Source organism: Carassius gibelio, chromosome A8 (assembly GCF_023724105.1).
Source record: "Carassius gibelio isolate Cgi1373 ecotype wild population from Czech Republic chromosome A8, carGib1.2-hapl.c, whole genome shotgun sequence".
Classification (NCBI taxonomy): Eukaryota; Metazoa; Chordata; class Actinopteri; order Cypriniformes; family Cyprinidae; genus Carassius; species Carassius gibelio.
The window spans coordinates 24574085-24594753 of record NC_068378.1 but is presented as its reverse complement, the minus strand read 5'-3'; the positions used below and the strand labels follow the sequence as shown (position 1 = coordinate 24594753).

General features: G+C 33.6%; 1 protein-coding gene across 1 annotated transcript; it reads left to right on the top strand.

Annotated features, from left to right (window-relative positions):
• The first annotated feature begins 322 nt into the window (after positions 1-322).
• slc6a6a (solute carrier family 6 member 6a) lies at positions 323-18977 on the top strand. Its single transcript, XM_052604917.1, has 14 exons — positions 323-522; positions 3589-3818; positions 4520-4654; positions 7633-7876; positions 7970-8102; positions 9598-9732; positions 9819-9922; positions 9998-10122; positions 10825-10937; positions 13921-14058; positions 14142-14244; positions 16758-16858; positions 16940-17110; positions 18427-18977. Exons 2-14 carry the CDS (start codon positions 3590-3592, stop codon positions 18580-18582), a joined length of 1887 nt encoding a protein of 628 aa, XP_052460877.1. The 5' UTR covers positions 323-522; position 3589; the 3' UTR covers positions 18583-18977.
• Positions 18978-20669: the final 1692 nt, after the last annotated feature.

The window sequence follows — 20669 nt, the reverse complement described above, 5'->3', positions numbered from 1 at the left end:
CTCCTCTCATGTTCCATACTTGGATCTGGATCTGCCTGTGGACCACGCTCATCTTTCTGTCCCTCATCTTCACTGGTGGCATGTTGCTGCATAACTGTCTGGCTCACTTCTTCTTCACTGCTGCTACTACTCTTTGAAAACTAAGCGACTTTTAAATATGCATTAAAAAACAAACAAACAAACAAAAGTTATGAAATATAAATAAGACTCGGTGGATGATACAGCTTTCTGTGCCCCCTGCTGGTGTCATATCAACTCATTACCAAGCAACACAATTAAAGCCCATGGAGCGACGCGCGCGACGCTGATGGATGCGAAGTGATCGTGTGCTTGTCTCTTTAAGGAACACTCCTGTTGCACGAGAGCCTGGTGTTTTTCCACTCTCTCCGTTATTACATGGACTCGAATATAAGACAGAAGTCGGAGGGAGAGGGCGTAAAGATTATTTCCCTCGCTTTGCAGCCTCATCACAAGAAGACAAAAGAACAACAAACGGACTTGCGCTATAAATTGAATTGTCAGGTGAGTGACACCTTACAGGTCAGCGGAGGCTGAACTGTATCTTTAAGTGCATGCTGTGCATCTTTGTGTAGCCTACATTTAATTAACTACTCGTTTATTTTTGTCTTAGGCGGGTGGTCATTTTTTTAAATTAAAATATATATTAAATTAAAATCGAGTCTTTGGGAAGCGCACCTTTATATCTAGACTTTATTTTATTTTTGAACGAACTCATTTAATTCATTTAAGCTTCTAGCATTGTATTGAAATATATGCGTTTTAGTTACTTTTGTACTCTCACAGGCTCTTGAAAGCTTAATGCCATTAAATATTAAATGCAATCATTTTATTGTAGATGCACTGTAATTGAATATGAATTGTAAGTACTGGTAAACAGTATACCAGTCTATATAGCCAGAAAAAGGCTTGTGACAGCACCCTCAGGACCATCACAGAGCATCGTTCTCATAGCGCGCGTTTTTACAGCTCAATAAAAATGTAGGTTAATGTGAATTTATTCTGCACTGCTCGTGCATGTATACACTGACAGCGCCTGAGACTCAAACCTGTCATGTGGGTTCATGTAACACCGGCACGCGCACAGACACAATGCATGTTCTTGGGGCAAAGTTCTTGTGTCCATTGGTCTAATGTGGTGAACGCAAACCCCTCGGTGATAGATGTGCATTGGAGATTCAATTGGTTCACAAGTGAATGAGAGTTTGAGGCGTGTCCGCACGAGAAGCCTTTTATTGTGGCTCGTGCTACGTCTGTGTTTGTTTGTGGTGCGAAATTGCAGTGTCTTAAAAACCCGTTTTGAGAAGCTGGGGTATCCAAATTAAACACGCACTGAAAAAGTAGTAATGTAATCAGGAGCGCGCTCCGGAGAATTAGGGCACCTGGCGACGCGCGAGCGAAATATTTGTCAGGTTCAATTTTGAGAGCAGACAGATTTAGTTTTATAATGCATGATATGAGATGACCTTGTAGAAACAGTACTTTAGTACAGCACTTTCTCCTCAATACCCCAATACTTCATACCTCCTCAAAAAGTAGCTTCTGCTGCAGTTAGGGTTAGGGTTAAAAAGATGGTCTAATGCTTCAATTATACTTTAAAGTGATGCAAACGGGATATTATAAACTGAAATGACAACATTTAAAACTATCATAATGGAAATTTAGTTCATTGTTGTCTGGTCTTTCAAACTAGAAAACTTTAACAACTTTGCTTCACAGCTATCAAAGTTTTGAGAACTTTTTGACAACGTTTTTATTATGAAAACGTTATTTATTGTAATTGTATTATTATTATCATTATTAAGAATGCTGCTTCTTTGTAATGTGAACATTAGAGGAACATTCCATTCTATCCTTCTTTAAATGTTATGAGAATGTTACATTTGAATTTTCTCGCAACATTTAAAACATGTTGTTATTTCTGAAAGTTTTTTAAATGTTTTCGTTTTATTTATTAAGAACGTTTCTTCTTGGTTGTGCAAACAGTAGAATAACATTTCGTTTTATTATTTTGAAAACATTATGAAATTTTTTTTTCTTCTAAATGTCCAGTTTTTTAATTAAGTAAGAACATTTCTTGGTTATGTGAACTTAAGAAACATCCATTTTGCAAAAGTTATAGAAACTTTACATTTAAAAAATCTGTTTTTAATTTATATATATATATATATATATATATATATATATATATATATATATAATGAGAAAGTATATCAAATATTAATAATGTCATAAGAACGTTCCATAAACATTATTTAAAGTTTATTTTGTCCCAACAATTTAAAAAAAACTGAGTTATGTGAATGTTACCTGTTAACATGGGTTATGATATTCTTGTACTTCGAAGAATACCATGCATTACAATGATATGTGGTAAAATGATATGTGGTAAAACAAGAAAATTCTGTAATATCATTGCACCATGTACTAAAACTTAAACTTAAACTTTACTGAAATTCAATTGTGCAAAGTTGGTAAAGTTTTCTAGTTTGAAAGACCAGACAACAATGAACTAAATTTCCATTATAGATGATAGCTTTAAATGTTGTCATTTCAGTTTATAATATCCCGTTTGCTTCATTAAGTATAATTAAAGCATTAGACCATCTTTTATCCCCATTCCACATGCTCTGTTTATTTTAATACATCCAGTTTGTGAACTGGAGTGTACTTTATAACCTTCACAGCTGAATATCCAGACAAGGTTAAGTTACAGCTGTCTGTTGTTGTGGCCTTCCGATTCATTGTCTTGGCTCTTTCTTCTCAGTTTATGACATTGGTTAATTTAACATGAATTAACATAGCTTTTGTTGATAGTGAGCTATCAGTGTTTATCTGTATGAAGGCTAATGAGAGATCAGGGCATGCTTAGAAGGTCATTACTGGGGTCACGGTTGAAAGAGGCTGATGGTGGCTGAGATAAGATGAGTTGTGACCCTGCAATATTTCTTTGCTCATGGCCACAAAAACACAGACACAAGGGCATTTGACTAGTACGAGTTTAGCACTCTGGTGACAAATAAAATGACAATAAATTGACACATGGCTTGTTCTCCAGATGAGATAAGATGGATTTTTTTTGTGATTTAATGGCTCATTGGAATCTAATTCTCGAAAGATCAAATTGACAAAAAATATGGTAAAAACTGTAATATTTAGAAATATTATTACAATTTAAAATATTTGTTTTCTGTTATAATATATATTTAAAAAAATTCTGTGATGCAAAGCTGAATTTTCAGCATCATTACTCCAGTCTTCAGTGTCACGTGATCCTTCAGAAATCATTCTAATATCTTAAGAAACCTCTTTTTATTATTAATGCTATTAATGATTAATTTCTTTTTATTATTATTATTATTAAACAATTATGCTGCTTGATTTTTATAGAATGCTTTGATGAATATCAAGTAAAAAAAATAGCATTCATGAAATATAAATATTTTGCAACATTATAAATGTCCTTGCTGTCACTTTATTAATTTAATGTATCTTTGTTGAACAAAAGTATTCATTTCATTTGATCGTAGTGTATATCATTCTCAACCCCTTCTCCTCTCTCGTTCTCAGTATGGCACAGAAAGAAAAGTTGCAGTGTCTCAAAGATTTCCATAAGGACACGCTGAAGCCGTCTCCTGGTAAGAGTCCTGGCACGCGTCCCGAGGACGAGGCGGAGGGTAAAGCACCACAGCGGGAGAAATGGGCCAGCAAGCTGGATTTCGTTCTCTCCGTGGCTGGAGGTTTCGTCGGGTTAGGCAACGTTTGGCGTTTCCCGTACCTCTGCTATAAGAATGGCGGAGGTGAGTGTGTTTACATGTGTAATATGACAACAAAATAAGTTTGAGGTAACACTCTTTAATCTTTGTGTGCTGTAAATAACTGCTAATTTCACATGCAAACATAATCCTGTGACATTAAAGGGATAGTTCACCCAAAAAGTTAAATTCTGTTTGGTTATCAACAGAATTGTTATTTTTAGGGTGAACTACCCCTTTAAAACCTTTGAGCTCATTGCAAAAAATAAATAAAAATGTGTGCAAATCTGTTCCTATTCTAAAAAAGTAGAACAGTGTTTTATAATACATTTTGACCTTCTGCATGATTAACAAGTTCAAATATTAATATATTGAATTATGTTCAGTGCTAATAAATATTTGTATAAAACGATCATACTGTATACTATATTCACACTATATCAGTACTAAATATAATACCATATTTAGTAGTATCTATACGCTATTGTATTTAAGATTTAGAATTAGCTTTTATTTAATATTTTCGGTTATCAATTTAACTTTATTTTAATTTTGTTATGTGCTTTTATCATTTTATTTTTTTTTAGCTTTTATTTTTTTTTCAGCTTTAGTAATTTCTCTATATTTATTTAATTTTAATTTTAATTTTTTATTATTTTTTTTGCCAAGGTGATTTTTTATATATTTTTTTTAAATAGTTTTTCTGTGTTAGGTGCACCTTCCTTATCTTGTGTTGGTGTTTCCAGGTGCATTTCTCATCCCCTACTTCATTTTTCTGTTTGGTGGAGGTTTGCCCGTCTTCTTTCTGGAGGTGGCACTCGGTCAGTTCACCTCTGAGGGAGGAATCACCTGCTGGGGGAAACTCTGCCCTATTTTCACTGGTGAGACAAATGGATGAGAGAGTGAAGAGAGAGAGAGAGAATGAGACAGGTCTGACTTTGATGGTATGTAATGACTCATTCGGCTCAAGCTCATTTTAATCAGCATAAATCTTATTTCATAATGCTCTCCATCCCCCCTACCGGCTATTCGTGGTTCCTCACGGCGGCATCAACCAATCAGCACGGTCGTTACTGTGATGAGCTTTGAGTCTGATTGGCTGCAGATGTGGCTCGTTAAATCATCTTCACTCTGACCTGTTTCAGCATCTGCTGCGGTTGCTAGGCAACACTAAAAGATGCTGTGTTCTTTTCAAAGCATCGTCATGTTCAGATTCTGTGTGTTCTTATCTGTGTGTGAGCGGGATGCTGGTCACTCATACACATGCAGTACATGTGCGTTTAATCCCCCATGATTTGTTTGATTTGCGCTGCTGTGACTAACACCCCGCTCTGCATTTGGACATGTATTCTGACCTCCATGGCAACAGCTGTGAGAGGTGACTGAGATGCTTGCGATGGGATCTCCTCTCAGCTCAGGAGCCAAATGGAGTGGATGTGTTAGAAGCAGTATTTTCATATAAATTATATATATATATATATATATATATTCTAATCAAATTAATTTATTTAGTGTCTTATTAATCTTGTATTTATTTATTTGTAAATGTTTTACGTATTTAAATCAAATTTATTTTATCTTATTTTAGCTAAATCTAAATGTTTTATTAGCAGATCTTGTTCATTTTTACATTTTATAATGCATTTCTTATTTTTATTTAATTTAATCACATTTCATTTACTTATTTTTATCAGGTATATTTTATTTAAAACAAATATAATTTATATTTATGATAACAAAAATAATTGTATTATGCATTTATAAAAAATATAATGTTTATTTCTTTATTTTTTTTACTTATCTATATAACAGCTATATATTCTCATGTAAAAAGACCTGATTAATAATGTGTAAAATATATTTAATTATTTATTTAATTGTATTTTTTTTTACTTTTTTTTATTTTAGTCAAATTTATTTATTTTAGTTATTGAAATGTTTTAGTTTATTTTTTACATTATTTTTTTAATTATAACACTTTTTTTCTTATTTTTGTTTAAACTTAATTTTAGTATTTTATCAATTGTATTGATTTATTTATTATCTTGTATTTTAATTACTTTATTTTAAATGTATTTATTTTAATAAATAAAATGTATTGAATCAATTATTTATTTTAATAAATTAAATTAAATTAAATAATTGTATTTATTTATTTTCTAACATTTTATTTAAGACAATTATTTAAATCAAATATATGAAATTATTATCATTGATGTAAACCAAATTAATTAATTAATTTAGTTTAATTTGATCTATTTATTTATTTATTTTTTCTTTACACTGCTTTTCTTTAAACTTTTCCATAGACCCTCTAGCACTCCTTTCTATTATTTTGGTGCCTGACCTCTATATACACACTTGCACGGGCACGTCGCTCGCAAGGCTGGGCTGTAATCAGCACACACGGTGCAGATGAGTTATATTTCCTGACAGCGTCAGCCCATTGTCCCCTTTCACACAATGATTATATTCTTAGTCTCACTGACAGCTGACTATTCTCTCATGAACACGCGAATGCACCTACTGTGAAGTCCTGCTCATACATACTCAAATACACGTTTGCCATTCTGTTGTCAGCTTTCACAGCAGCTCCTGGCACCACGGAGTGAGCTTGTGGCACTTTATATTAATTATAGCATAAAACTGGCATTCAGCCTTTGCCTGCCCTCAGCCCTAGAAAAATGAACACCAAAAATACAATTTCAGATGTAGACGTGTCAGAGCCAACAGTTGAAGCTTTATTGTCACTTCAGCTGTGCTAGATTCATTAACTCAGCTGTGTGCTGCTTAGTTCACTACTAAATGTTTGAGGGATGATCCTAAATCCTAAATATAAAATAAATATTTAAAGAAGTAGGAGTTAATTTATTTTAACGACTGGAATAAAGTGACAGATTGATTGAATTTGAACAATGTTGTTGACATTTACAATCATTTATATTTTATAACATTAGAGAACATTATATGAATAATGATTCCTTAATGGCTCTCGGGCAAGAAATTAATCAAATTTACAGACTTAAATTATAGATAAATATATAAACAATCAAAACAAATAAATACATTCATACATAAAATGAAAACGAACAAAGTTAAAATTTTCCAGTTTGTTGTAGTAGTATTTATTTATTTATTTATTTCATTTTAGCAAATCAGCATATTAGAATGATTTCTGAAGGATCATGTGACACTGAAGACTGGAGTTATGAAGATGAATATTCAGTTTTGACATCACAGGAATAAATTGCTTAACCACTTAAAGGTGCTGTTTGTAAAATTGACTTTGAGTGGTTGAACTAGGTATTGCAGTCCAAATTCAAAATATCGGAGAGTTTTTTTTCACCCGGCCCCTCCTCCTCAGACTTGATGCATACACAGGTTGCCAGATTGACGATACCATCAGGAACGAGCACACTTGAAAATGAATTAAATTAAATACTTTGTGTTTTCCGCCAAATTTCTGCTGAAATAAAACTGGGTAAACTGGCAGTGGCCGGGTTTCACAAACCAAAACAGAGATATACATTCTGACCCGGGAACACACATTTTCAAAGAAGAATAACCGACTGTAACATTGTTTTTCAAGTTTGTTAACTTATCATGTTTTTTAAATATCTGTGAACATATTATGGTATTTTAACGCTTTAGTAGAGTCAAAAACTTACATCCAGCACCTTTAATCAATGGTAGTGTAAATAAATTTATATATGATAGAAGTGATATATATTTAGATAATATAATTTATATAAATACATTTATAAATAATTATAATAAAAGTAAACCAGATATGTATTTTAGGAAAGCAATTAGGGGGAGTTATGCTTCCATATTGACTTGTATTCTGTTTATGCTTCAGGAATCGGCTATGCCTCGATCGTGATCGTGTCCCTGCTGAACATCTACTACATCGTGATCCTGGCGTGGGGTCTGTATTACCTGCTGCAGTGTTTCCAGCACGAGCTGCCCTGGGCTCGCTGCAGGCACAGCTGGAACACCGGGAACTGTGTGGAGGACACCGTCCGCAAGAACAAAACCCTCTGGCTCTCCACCAACGCAACCAACCTCACCAACCTCACCTCGCCGGTCACTGAATTCTGGGAGTGAGTATCGAGCGTGTAGGAGTGTCGTCCTGAGGGTGTGTGTGCAGGACAGGTGCTCTACGCTCATCCTCATCACTCTGATGTCACCTGCAGGAGGAACGTCCTCAGCATCTCTTCTGGGATCGACGAGGTCGGCGGTCTGAAGTGGGAGCTGGCGCTGTGTCTGCTTGCTGTCTGGATCATCTGCTTCTTCTGCATCTGGAAAGGAGTCAAATCCACTGGCAAGGTGAGGGAGAGGATGAGAAAATCCGGAAAAATGTCACAAGCAGGGGTGTGACAGCCATTTAACTTTTACACTCTCAGAAAAAAGGTACAAAAGTTGTCACCGGGGTGGTACCTTTTCAAAAGCCACAGCTTTGTACCTAAAGAGTCCATATCGGTACCTTAAAGGTACACATCAGTACCTAAAAGGTATAAAAATATACCTTTTGAAAAGGTACTGCCCCAGTGACAGCTTTTGTACCTTTTTTTTCTGAGAGTGTAGGAATATCTAAGTTTGTCCCCCTCAAGTTTTGGTCATTATATTTTAAATGTAGCCAACTGAATAAAATGACCAAGCAGAAGCCAAGTGGTTGTTGCTGGCCTTTCAATAAATCAGACAGGAATACTTAATATTAATATTCATAAATTAAGTTGACTTCCCCAATTTTCGATTAGATCCAGATTAAAACTTACTATGTGTTTGATTACAGAAGTAGCTTAGAACGACAAAAATAATGGTATTTTTAATGACAGTACTGTATGATTTATATGATATTATATTGCATATTGTAAAAGAAAATAAGAAAGATGAATAATTAGAATAAATATATTTTGATCTTTTTTTGAAGCACATAGCATACATGGCCATTTGGCTTCAGCGGTAACATTCTTGAGGCTGAAGTAAAACTGAAACATTGCGAAATATTATTTATGTTTTATATTTGCATATATTTAAAAATGTCGTTTATTTCTGTGCTGCAAAGTTGAATTATCAGCTTCAGAAATCATTCTGATATGCTGATTTGACATTTCTTCTTATTATCGGTGTTATTTTTGTGGAAAGTGTGATACATTTTCTTTTCAGGATTTTCTGATGAATAAAAAGTTCAAAAGAACAGCATTTCTCCTGCAACATTATAAATGTCTTTAATGTCACTTTCAATCAATTTAATTTGTATGAATTGATTTCAAGAAGAAATGTAAAAATTCTTACTGACTGGTAGTGTATAGATGAGCTATAAGCTAACAAAAAATAACTAAAAAACACACACAAAAACAATGATTTTACAGGGTCTTTTAAAAGAATCAATTTTTTTAGTTTAAAATATGTGAAAAGTCACAGCTGTCATAAGACATCCCAACATAACCAAGGCTTTGAACAGTCAACTAAAATGAAATAAATAGAGATACGTTTTGATTTTGGATTTCAATCGCAGACACAACTGAGCCTCATTCTTGAAACACGAGCAGAACTGATTTTCGTGCCAATCATTTGTAAAAACATTTAATTCAATGCAGCACTTTACGAAAGAATCAGTGAATTACACAGAAATCCATTCTGCGCATGTTTCTTGAATAGGACCCAATTAATGTGCACTTTCACACGCCTTCCTTTCAGAGTTTGTGGCACTCAGTGGGTTTATTTGTGAATATGGCTTGCTTTATGTAGGTGTATAATTGTTTTATATTCATAATAAAAATCCACAAACCCCTCTGACCTGTTCTCGGTCTGTCTGTAGGTGGTCTATTTCACAGCGACGTTTCCTTTCCTCATGCTGATTGTGCTGCTGGTTCGTGGTGTGACTCTGCCTGGCGCTGCCGAGGGCATCAAGTTTTACCTTTACCCCAATCTGACCCGCCTGAAAGATCCTGAGGTATTGAGACAGGCAGAAAGAAATCTTTGTTTTTGATGGTATGTGATGTAGCACACTGAAATCTCTGTCTCTGTGAACCGATGTAGGTGTGGATTGATGCAGGCACGCAGATCTTTTTCTCTTATGCTATTTGTCTTGGTGCGATGACATCACTGGGAAGCTATAATAAGTACAAGTATAACTGTTACAGGTGAGGACTCACATGTTTTTATGTTAATATTTAAATGCTGTCTATTTATTGTACAGATATTGTGTGTGTGTTCAGGGACTGCATGCTGCTCGGATGCCTGAACAGCGGCACCAGTTTTGTGTCAGGCTTTGCCATCTTCTCCGTCCTGGGGTTCATGGCTCAGGAGCAGGGCGTGGCCATCGCCGATGTGGCCGAATCAGGTAATGCTCAGGGTCAAAGGTCACCAACCTGCTCACACAGAACTCTTGGAATGAGAAGGAGAAAGTATCCATGTGCATGCTATGTGAAAGTTATCTTATTTTATGCAGTTCCTTGACTATACTGTATGTATAAAGTCCTACACTACAACCTATTCATTTGTATATATTTTTTTAAATAATATAACTCACAATTATAAGACCTTTTGCTGCATGTGTGCTATATACATAAATATAGACATGTACAAGATGCAGATAAGTTTTTCAGTCTGGCTCTCATGAGAACACTTGGACATTTAGTTTGGGGCTTATACTGCACAAAGTGAGACCCATTAAACATAACTATAAAAATGTCATTAATATTCATTTATTAATAATTTTTTTCATATTAATATTTATTAAAGCTTATTTTGGTGTGTTGCTGGCAAGGTTGCATTGTCATGCATTTAGTGCTGCGAAGTGAAATGCATCAGTGAATGAAATGTCTGTTGTTCCTGTAGATAGATTTATGCTTTTTTTATCTTACAGTATTACGGTTAGTCGATCTGAAACAGTGATTGTGCATTAACAGTGATTGTGATAGTGTGTGTGTGTGTGTGTGTGTGTGTGTGTATATATATATATATATATATATATATATATATATATTGTATTGTGTCTTGTGATAAGCTTTTCTTTATGATGTCCTTTATTTCTGTTTCCCAGGTCCTGGTCTGGCCTTCATCGCGTATCCAAAGGCCGTCACAATGATGCCCCTGCCGACGGTCTGGGCCATACTTTTCTTCATAATGCTTCTGCTGCTGGGCCTAGACAGTCAGGTGAGATCGACACACACAAAAACACACCTACACTTCCCGCTGCAATTCATTTTTTCATTTTTGGGTGAGCTATTTCTTTAAGACAAACTAGCCACTAACCTCTGAGTAATAAAATGATCCTCTGGGTGGTGTGACATATGAGTGTGCTGGTATAAGAACAAATGAACAAATTGAGGTGGTGGTTCAGCCAGCAGGTCATAACTTAACAACATAGTGCTCAGTCCTGATGTGAAACATCATCTCTCTGTTATGTGTGTTTAATTACGCCGCTAAGTTTTTGGGCTGCCTCCCACAAACACACTCCCTCACTCACATATCACGAGACACTGAAGGTATTCCAGGCTCATATGACCTGCGGAAAAGCCAACGTGCAGCAGATCACATTTCCTTTTGCGTATGTGTGTGTAAAATTACACCTACATCACACACACACACACCAGCAAACAAGTGTGTGGATATAAATAAGGGTGCCATTATTATGAAAGTCATTCACGCTCCAGTTCATAATCCCTCAGACTGTGTGTTGAAGCACGTAGGTTTTGATTCTCCACAGGTCAGGGTAAAATGTCACCATTGTTTGTTTGTAGATGACTTCAAGAGGAATGACACATTAAAACAGTGTTTTTGGAGAAAATGTTTGTTAGTGATGTTTACTTAATGTTTTGTTTGTTTAATCAGGGATAGTCATCATAAAAAAAAAATCAGTCCTCATACTCATTTTCATAATAATTTTACTTTATTTTACATAATGATTGAAAAAATATAGCATGAAGCCTTATTTTACTTACCTGTTTTTTTTTCTTGTTTTTTTTAAAGCGTCAATCCCACTACTAAATGTAACCTAAACTAAAAGATTCAAAAACAAAACCGGAACTTAAAGGAATAAAAAATTGCTGAATTTTTTTCTACTCACTCTCAGGCCATCAAAGATGTGAATGAGTTTGTTTCCTGGTTGAGAATTCAAACAGCTTCTAAAAAGCCCACAGTGACTCCAGTCCGTCAGTTAACATCTTGTGAGTGAAAAGCTGCCAGTTTTTAAGAAACATATCGATTAAAACATTTTAACTGTAAACCATCACTTCTGGCCAAATACAGGTTCATAATCCATAATAACACTTTCTCGTGTAATGCAATATGTTAAACAGTCATTAAAACACAGAAAATCAAGGGCAATCTGTAATCATGATAAAATGACATTAAATTTAAACCCATGATGGGTTTAACATTTTCAATGTTTATGCAATTTAAACTTTGCTATATGTTTAAATGTTATCAAATAAATTTGTATTTTGTCAACTAAAATTATATGCCTACGTCAAAATGCAAAAACTTTAATCTATGAAAACAAAAACGGTAATAACTAACAATGCTGTACTGGTGGTCACTAGAAGGTGTCCATACTGGTATACATTTATGCAATGTATCAAATGACTTCTGCTTCACAAACATTGTGATTGTCCAAATCACATCACTTCTCATTACATAAACATAAAGTTAAATGGTTGCATTGTTCTCTAAATCACACATCTTTATAACTGTATTGTCACTCCAGGCACAAGATCATACAGCAACAAGTGACAAAAGCTCTTTATTCCAGTTTTTTTTTCTTTCTTTTTTTTTTCATGGAATATAAAGTTAGTTTAAATGAGATTTATTGTATCCAATCGAACACAACAAATGACCATTGACAGTTTTTTTTTTTTTTTTTTTTTTTTTTAATCAAACAAAATCACATTTAATGTCACATTTAATGTTATATGCAATTTTTTGACACTGATTAAAATGATAAACTATAACATCTCTATTTTAGTTTTTTTTTTTATTTAATTTTATTTCTTTTTATTATTTTTTTTAAATTTATTTGTTTCATTTTTTTATTAAACAAACACAAAACAAAGTAACAAGTCGCCCGACACACAACAAAGATAAACAAAAATATGCATAAAATAAAAACAAGGCAGTGTACTATGAACAGAAATGTACGACAGACCCAGCAGAGAACAAGGAAGAGAAAAAACAAAAACAAAAGACAAATAGACCCTCTGGAGGCACTATATCATACCAAACCTCAGAATATCACAAATAGAGGCATTTATGTTGTCCAAATAAGGTGACCAAGTACGAGTAAAAGTATCAGTTGTAGAGTGAATGAAACATGTTAGGAGTTCCAAAGGAATAGTCTCTCTGATGACTGCATGCCATCCCTTCTTAGAGGGAGGTTTATCGCTGATCCACGACAAAAGTAAATTCTTCCTGGCAGCGAAAGTTAACAGGTCAAAAAGACGTCTTTTATGCTTATTAGAAATAGCCTTACATGGGAAACCATTGACAGTTTATTATAGCAGCTTATATAATTTTTCAGTAAGCACACAGTTTAAGTCACAAGTACTCACCAGTGTTGTTATTATCAACTAAAACAATAAAATAAAAATAATAATAATAATTAACTGAAATAAGATTAAATAAAATAAAATATAAATATTAAATGAATAAAATGTTAGAAATAAATACTTAAATGACTAAAAATTACATAGAAATACATTTTGGCTAAATATAAATATTTTTAAAAAAGTAATAAAGTTAACAAACACACATAACAAAATTACTAAAATTAAACTGAAAACTGAACATGTAAAAATAAAAAAGTAAACTAACTGAAATAAGTTTGTTGAAGTACTTAAATGGTTAAAATAATGAATGTATTTATTTATAAATTATATAAGCACACACTAAAAATTACAAATGCACTAAACCTAAAATGCAAAATGAAAACTGAAAATATAAAAATATGTAAACTAACTGAAATCAGTAAGTTTAAGTACTAAAATTAAAAAAATGCATAAAGGCTAAAAAGAGAAAAACTAATAAAAAGTAATAAAACCGACAAACAATAGAAATTATCAATAAATACTACAGTGGTACATAAATAATTGTCAAATAGCACTGGCACTTCTTGAATCAGTTCAGTTGTTTCTGCCCTCAGTTTGTAGAAGTGGAGGGTCAGATCACCTCTCTGGTGGACCTGCACCCATCCCTCCTAAGGAAGGGATACCGGAGAGAGATCTTCATCGCTGTGATCTGCCTCATCAGTTACCTGCTGGGACTCACCATGGTCACTAAAGTAAGAGAGAGCGAGACGGAGGAGTGTGTTGTATTGATTCAGGGTGTGTGAAGGCTGAATGTGCATTTGTCTGTCTCTCTCAGGGAGGCATGTACGTCTTCCAGCTGTTTGACTACTACGCCGCCAGCGGTGTGTGCCTTCTCTGGGTTGCATTCTTTGAATGTGTTGCAGTAGCCTGGGTTTACGGTAAGTGCTCACTAGTGCTCGGATTTTCTACTTCACCACTATAATAAAAGTAAACAAAATCTTAAAATCACGGGATTTCAACTTTTTTTTTTTTCAAGACAAGAAATCTAGCAATCATATTTTAATTCATTTAGTATTATATAAATATATATTTTAGAGAAAAAGAGTCTAGTTTTAAAGGATATTTTATAATAACTGAAGGCTTTTTATTAGAATTTAATTGCATTTTAATTTATTTTTATTGTACAAATGTTACATTTTCTCTTAATTATTTAAGAAAAAAGTTCATTCAGACTATAATACAATCTATAATATATGTGTTTTAAAAAACTGTTCAAATCAGTATATTTCTATTTTTTTAAGGAAATAAATATTTCAATCATATTATAATTCATTTGTATACATTTGATGGAAAATTTAGAATTATTTAAGAATTTTAATTCCTAATATATATATATATATATTAGGGGTGTAACGGTTCACAAAATTCACGGTTCGGTTCGATACGATACACTGATGTCACGGTTCGGTTCGGTTCGGTTCGATACGTTTTAGATACAGCAAAATGTAAAAACATCTCAACTTTTCAGAATGCCGCAAGCGCACCGCGGGTCATGTGACAAGAACTAACCAATCAGCTTCATCCTTTCCCGTAACAACGTTGAGAGCTCAGCCAAGATGAAGGATCAGCTGATCATAGTTGTATATGGATTGCAATTTTGAAATAAATTTAGTAGCAGAGCTACTGCAAGCGATTTTTAGAGCTGCAAATCCATTTATCCTTCGCTGAAATTTCCGCGTCTCATGGAGAGAGCACGTCATTGTTGCTTAGCAAAGACAGACGCCTCATGAGCGCTTCTGCCCGAGCGCTTTGGAAAGGAGGAGAAAGACGCGCTTAGCGTTTTCCATGCGTTTTTAGGCACGATATGTGAACGGCCCCTAAGGCGCTCGCTCACTCAGCACGCGCTGAAGGCTCGTTGCAAAATGTCGAATGCCTTTAACAGACCAGAAATATAAGATCCTAAAATAACCAACAGGTCTGGTGTTTGGGTTGGATTCCCTGTAAGCTATAGTTTCTAAATGCTGCAGGGATAGTTTGCTGCGTGCATGTTTCTCCTTTTTTTCGTCTTTTCCCAGATAGTACTGACGCATATATCCCAGATATTCCCGCTGGTGTTTTTTTTTTTTTTTTTTTATTCCCGCTGGTGTACCCTGTCATGTTGCAGATGCGACATACCGTTGTTTTTTTTATCCACCACTCTCTTGCCATCACCATTATAGCTTAAAGGGAATCCAAAGTGCACCCAAACACCAGACCTGTTGGTTACTGGAGGATCTTCTTTTTCTAGTCTGTTAAACGCATTGGCCATTTTGCAACGAGCCTTCAGCGCGTACTGAGTGAGCGAGCGCCTGCTGAGTAGCCTAACATAAACATATAAGATGGTGTTTTTTTCTTCTTCGGGAGTGTCAGGGGCGTTGCCTGTTACGTTGTTTGGGTTATTGGGCTACCTTGTTGAACGCATATCATTATATTTCTCTCTCTCTCTTTTTTTTTTTTTTTCAAATATAATTAATTACTCCAACGAACCGTTCGGTATACATAATGCGTACCGCGTACCGAACCGAAAGCGTCGTACCGAACGGTTCAATACGAATACGCGTATCGTTACACCCCTAATATATATATATATATATATATATATATATATACATTTAAAAAATAAAAAAATTGTTTATATACTCTACCATTCAAAAGTTTGGGGTCAACTTGATTTTTTTAAATGTATTATTATTTATCATAAATAACAGTAATGTTAAAAAAAGATTTATATTTCTATTGGTGGTTGCTAGGCAGAATTAAGTCCTAATTTAAATTTTCAGTTTAAATAATATTTATCAAAAATAAATAAATAAATAAGAAGAAGTTTTAACTATATTTTGATCAAATAATGCAGCCTTGGTGAGTATAAGTGACTTTCAAAAGCATTTAACAATCTTACTGCCGCACGGTTTTTGAATTTTGGTGTATTAATATATGGATGTTGTCCATCACATGCCCAAACACACAAATCTTCATAAAAATCAAGGTATTAGACTGTGAATGTGAGCATAAAAGGGTCATGTGATAAACAATCATAAACACACACTATACTGTATGCACTACTATTAAACGGATGTCTCTTCAAAAGCTATGGTCACTTGTGTTTACAACATAAATCCTGAGCTCATTTGTAGCATCATGCCTCTTATGATCTTTGCATTAAGCTCATTAATATTGCTCAATCAAGAGTCTAACTATGTTTGCTGAGATTAATCTTAAACTGTATAATCTTATTTAGTCTTATATAATCACGTCAGTCCTCTGGGTTTATTTCAGATCTCTGTTTTTCATCCTGAGTGACCCCACATGAAATCTGCATACTGTTCCTCATGTTTTCAGTGTTGATGATTTGGAAAACCCCAGCAAAAAAAAAAAAGAAAAAAGGAATAAAGATGCATGTGTGCGTTTTCAGGGGCTGATAATTTCTATGATGCTATAGAGGACATGATCGGCTACAGACCCAACAGCTGGATGAAATGGAGCTGGATGCTGATCACACCCGTCCTTTGTGTTGTAAGTGTGCAAACATAATTCATGCTTGAGAAATATGGCCAGCAGCAATGGTTTGTGTTCATTCCCATCTATCCATTTCAGGGATGTTTTGTCTTTTCACTGGTGAAGTACAAGCCGCTCACCTATAACAAGTTTTACAAGTATCCGGATTGGTCCATTGGGTTGGGTTGGGCTCTTGCGCTGACTTCTATGATTTGCATCCCGATGATGGTCGTCATCAAAATCATCCGATCAGACGGATCCCTGATAGAAGTGAGAAATTCCTAAATTGCACGTAAAATATGTCAAGTATACAAATCTATTGACTTTTTGAGATTTTTTTTTTTTAGTACAATATATCTTACATCAGGATGATTCTTAAGTTAGGGCAAAACTATTTTGTCCAAGGATGATGAAAAAAAAAAAAAAAAAAAAAAAAAAAAAGAAAATTTGAAAAATTGTCTAGGAATTTTATGTATAAAAAAGTAATTCTAGATTGAAAGCATATATTACACTAACTTAAGGCCTTTTATAATAATTTCTTTTTATTTAACTTGTTCTAAAAATTTTCTATTGATTTAAAAAAAGTTGATTGGATTTTTTTTATATACTTCCCCTCTATAATAAATGTAAATACAACTGTTAAAATCTGTAAATTATATATTTTTAAAAGCATTTTTACAATCATGTTTTAATTAATTTGGTATTGTATATACAGATAAATTATAGAAAAGAAGACATTCTAATTTTAAAGGTTTTTATTATATAAATATATATATATATATATATATATATATATATATATATATATATATATATATATATATATATAAAGCTAAGCTATTTATTTAAAAAATACACTCTCTCTATATCCCCTACACTAAATATGTAAAAAAAATAATTTTTCATGAAAATAAATTTATAAGTATATATATTAAAGTATATATATATAGTATAAATACTATTATACTATTAGTATAAATAATGTATTTTATTGTATTGCATTGTATAAATAATTCAAATAGTCATAGTTTTAAAGGATATATTACAGTAACTTTTTTATTTTTATGTAATTTGTTACTTTAATTTTAATTGTAAAATGTCTTTTAAAATTAAGAAAATAAAAAGTTAATTCAGACTTTTTTCTTTTTACTTCCCCTCCAAAATAAATGTTTATTTGTTTAGTTTTTTACTATTAAAATACGTGAATTTCAACTTTTTTAAAGCAAAGAAATCTAACAATTATATTTTAATTAATTTTGTATTGTTTTGATATTGGTTTTTGTAATAATAAAACCTTCATATTCATCCGGAAGAAGGAGGCGGGAACCGGCGGACAATCAAATAAAGACTTTAATTACAAAAATAAACACAAAACAGCGCATCAGTCCCTCACGGACGACTGATGCGCACAAATAAAAGGCAAACATAAAATAGATGTCCACACTTACTCTAAAACAAAAAAGGTTCTTTTTAAATAAGATCATCCATGATTTCACTTCTGTGTCATAAAATCTGCTATCGTCTTAAATCTGTCACTAATAAGAGTCTTGAAAACATCCTCAAATCAATGAATGTGTTGTGTTCAGCGGATCAAAGCTGTGGCGGCGCCAGTTAAAGGAGGCGCAAGCTCTCGTCCGAAGGAGTACAGCCAGAAGAACAGTGAGCTGCTTCACCCGCTGGACCCTAACGGCATCCACGGCTTCACCAAACACAGCCACACCATCGTAGAGACTACCATGTGAGACTCTCTAAGAGAGATTCCCATATTCTCCCGCTCCTGTCCTCTCCTATGGGAGATCCCGTTCTCCTGTTCCCTCTCTCAAGCTGCACTAGTGTGTTTCAATGAATTGTTCTTATCAATCGTTTTTGCATTGTTGGACTTTTATTATGATTGTAATCATTGCTATTAGCATTAATGCTGATATTGTAATAACCTGATGTGAGCTTTAGCTGTCTGGGGTTTGTTTAATCTGTTTAAACCACATCCTAACCAGGAACAACACACGATTTACCGCTCATCGCATTATGATTTCTTTTTTAGGATTTTGATCATAAAGTGCCACAATGAGACATATTGCCTTCTATTTTGGTCCTGCCACTCTGAATAGCCCTGCCAATTATATATATATATATATATATATATATATATATATATATATATATATATATATATATATATATATATATATATATATATATATATAATGTATTAAATGGTAGATTATTTTAATTATTTATATATAATTTTTAAGTGAATTCAGACTTTTGTACTTTCCTTCAATAACAAATTTATTAAAAAGACTTCAAATCAGGACATTTCTGCTTTCTTCAAGAAAATATATCATTTAATTTATTTAGATTTTAATTAATTTGATTATGAAAAAAGTCATTTTATAGTTTTAGATTAACTGTTAATGTTGTTCACACTTAAAGGTGCTGTAGGGAACTTTTGTAAAAAAATATTTTTGACATATTTGTTAAACCTGTCATTATGTCCTGACAGTAGAATATGAGACAGATAATTTGTGAAAAAATCTAGCTCCTCTGGCTCCTCCCAGTGCTCCTATTGCCATTTGCAGAAAATCATGCGCTCCCGGTAAAAAACAACCAATCAGAGCTGCGGTCCGTAACTTTGTTTGTGTTCAAAATGTAGAAAAATGTATATAATAAGCGAGTACACCATGAATCCGTTTTCCGAACCGTGTTTTTAGCTTGTCCTGAATCACTAGGGTGCACCTATAATAAGTGTTTATATTCGGACTATTTTAGATTGCTTCGGGGGTACCGCGGCGGAGTAACCCAGTACCTTTGTGATTCTTCATAGACATAAACAGAGAGTAGTAGTTCCGGCTACGATGTTCTTCCGCAAGACGCAAGCAGTTCTGTTTATTAACCGCTAGAGCGTCAAAAGTTCCGTACCGCAGCTTTAATCTTGAACAAAATCTAAAAATAGGTTTATAATATCATCAGTAATTTCAGTTTTGGGTCATTTAAAATAAATATTGGCTATTATAATAAATTACATCAGGGCTTTATTTTTTATAATAGTCTTGAATACCAATTAATTCACTCAAATAAATGAATGCAATTGGTCAAAAATTCTGCTCCGCATATATTTAAGTACATAAATCATTGCTTTTATTCTGATTTTGTTGCTTTCCATTGCACCTCACTTTGTATGATGACTTTTATTGTGTCGCACCTGGTCAGGATGCAATTCATCAGCAGAGAGAGCGAGTACAAACTAAATGTGACATACACTACATTATGATGTCCGTCAGTGGTTGTGGCAGTAACAGTAAAAAGTTTAATGAGGTTCTTAAATGTTCTTTGTCTTGAAGAAAAATGAATGTACCTCCGCTTTGGGCGGATGCTGTGCACAGACATGCACACATACGTAAGACATAAGCAAACCTTAACGCTCTGTCCTTTTGTCTCTCCTTGAAGCATGATCACTGCCATCGCACACACCGAGTCACTGAGTTCCTCTAACACTGTAGGCAGCTGTGTTCACTAACACAAGTATCATTTGATGCACTATTATAAGCATCATTTACTGTAAGATGATCCAAGAGCTGATGAATATCAACACCGCGCAGGGCCATTTGGAAGCACTTTACTAGCTGTTCATGTATAGCAGGGTCCGAAAGTATATATATCTAAAAATATATATTTTATTTAACTTTCCTAAATGTTTTTGTTTTAAAAAAAAAAGTAAATTCAAACTTTTGGACTTATTCCTCACTTGTATAAATGAATTAAAAACCTGTTAAAGTCTGCAAATTTCTTTCGCTTCAAGAAAATACATTTATCAATCATATTTTAATTT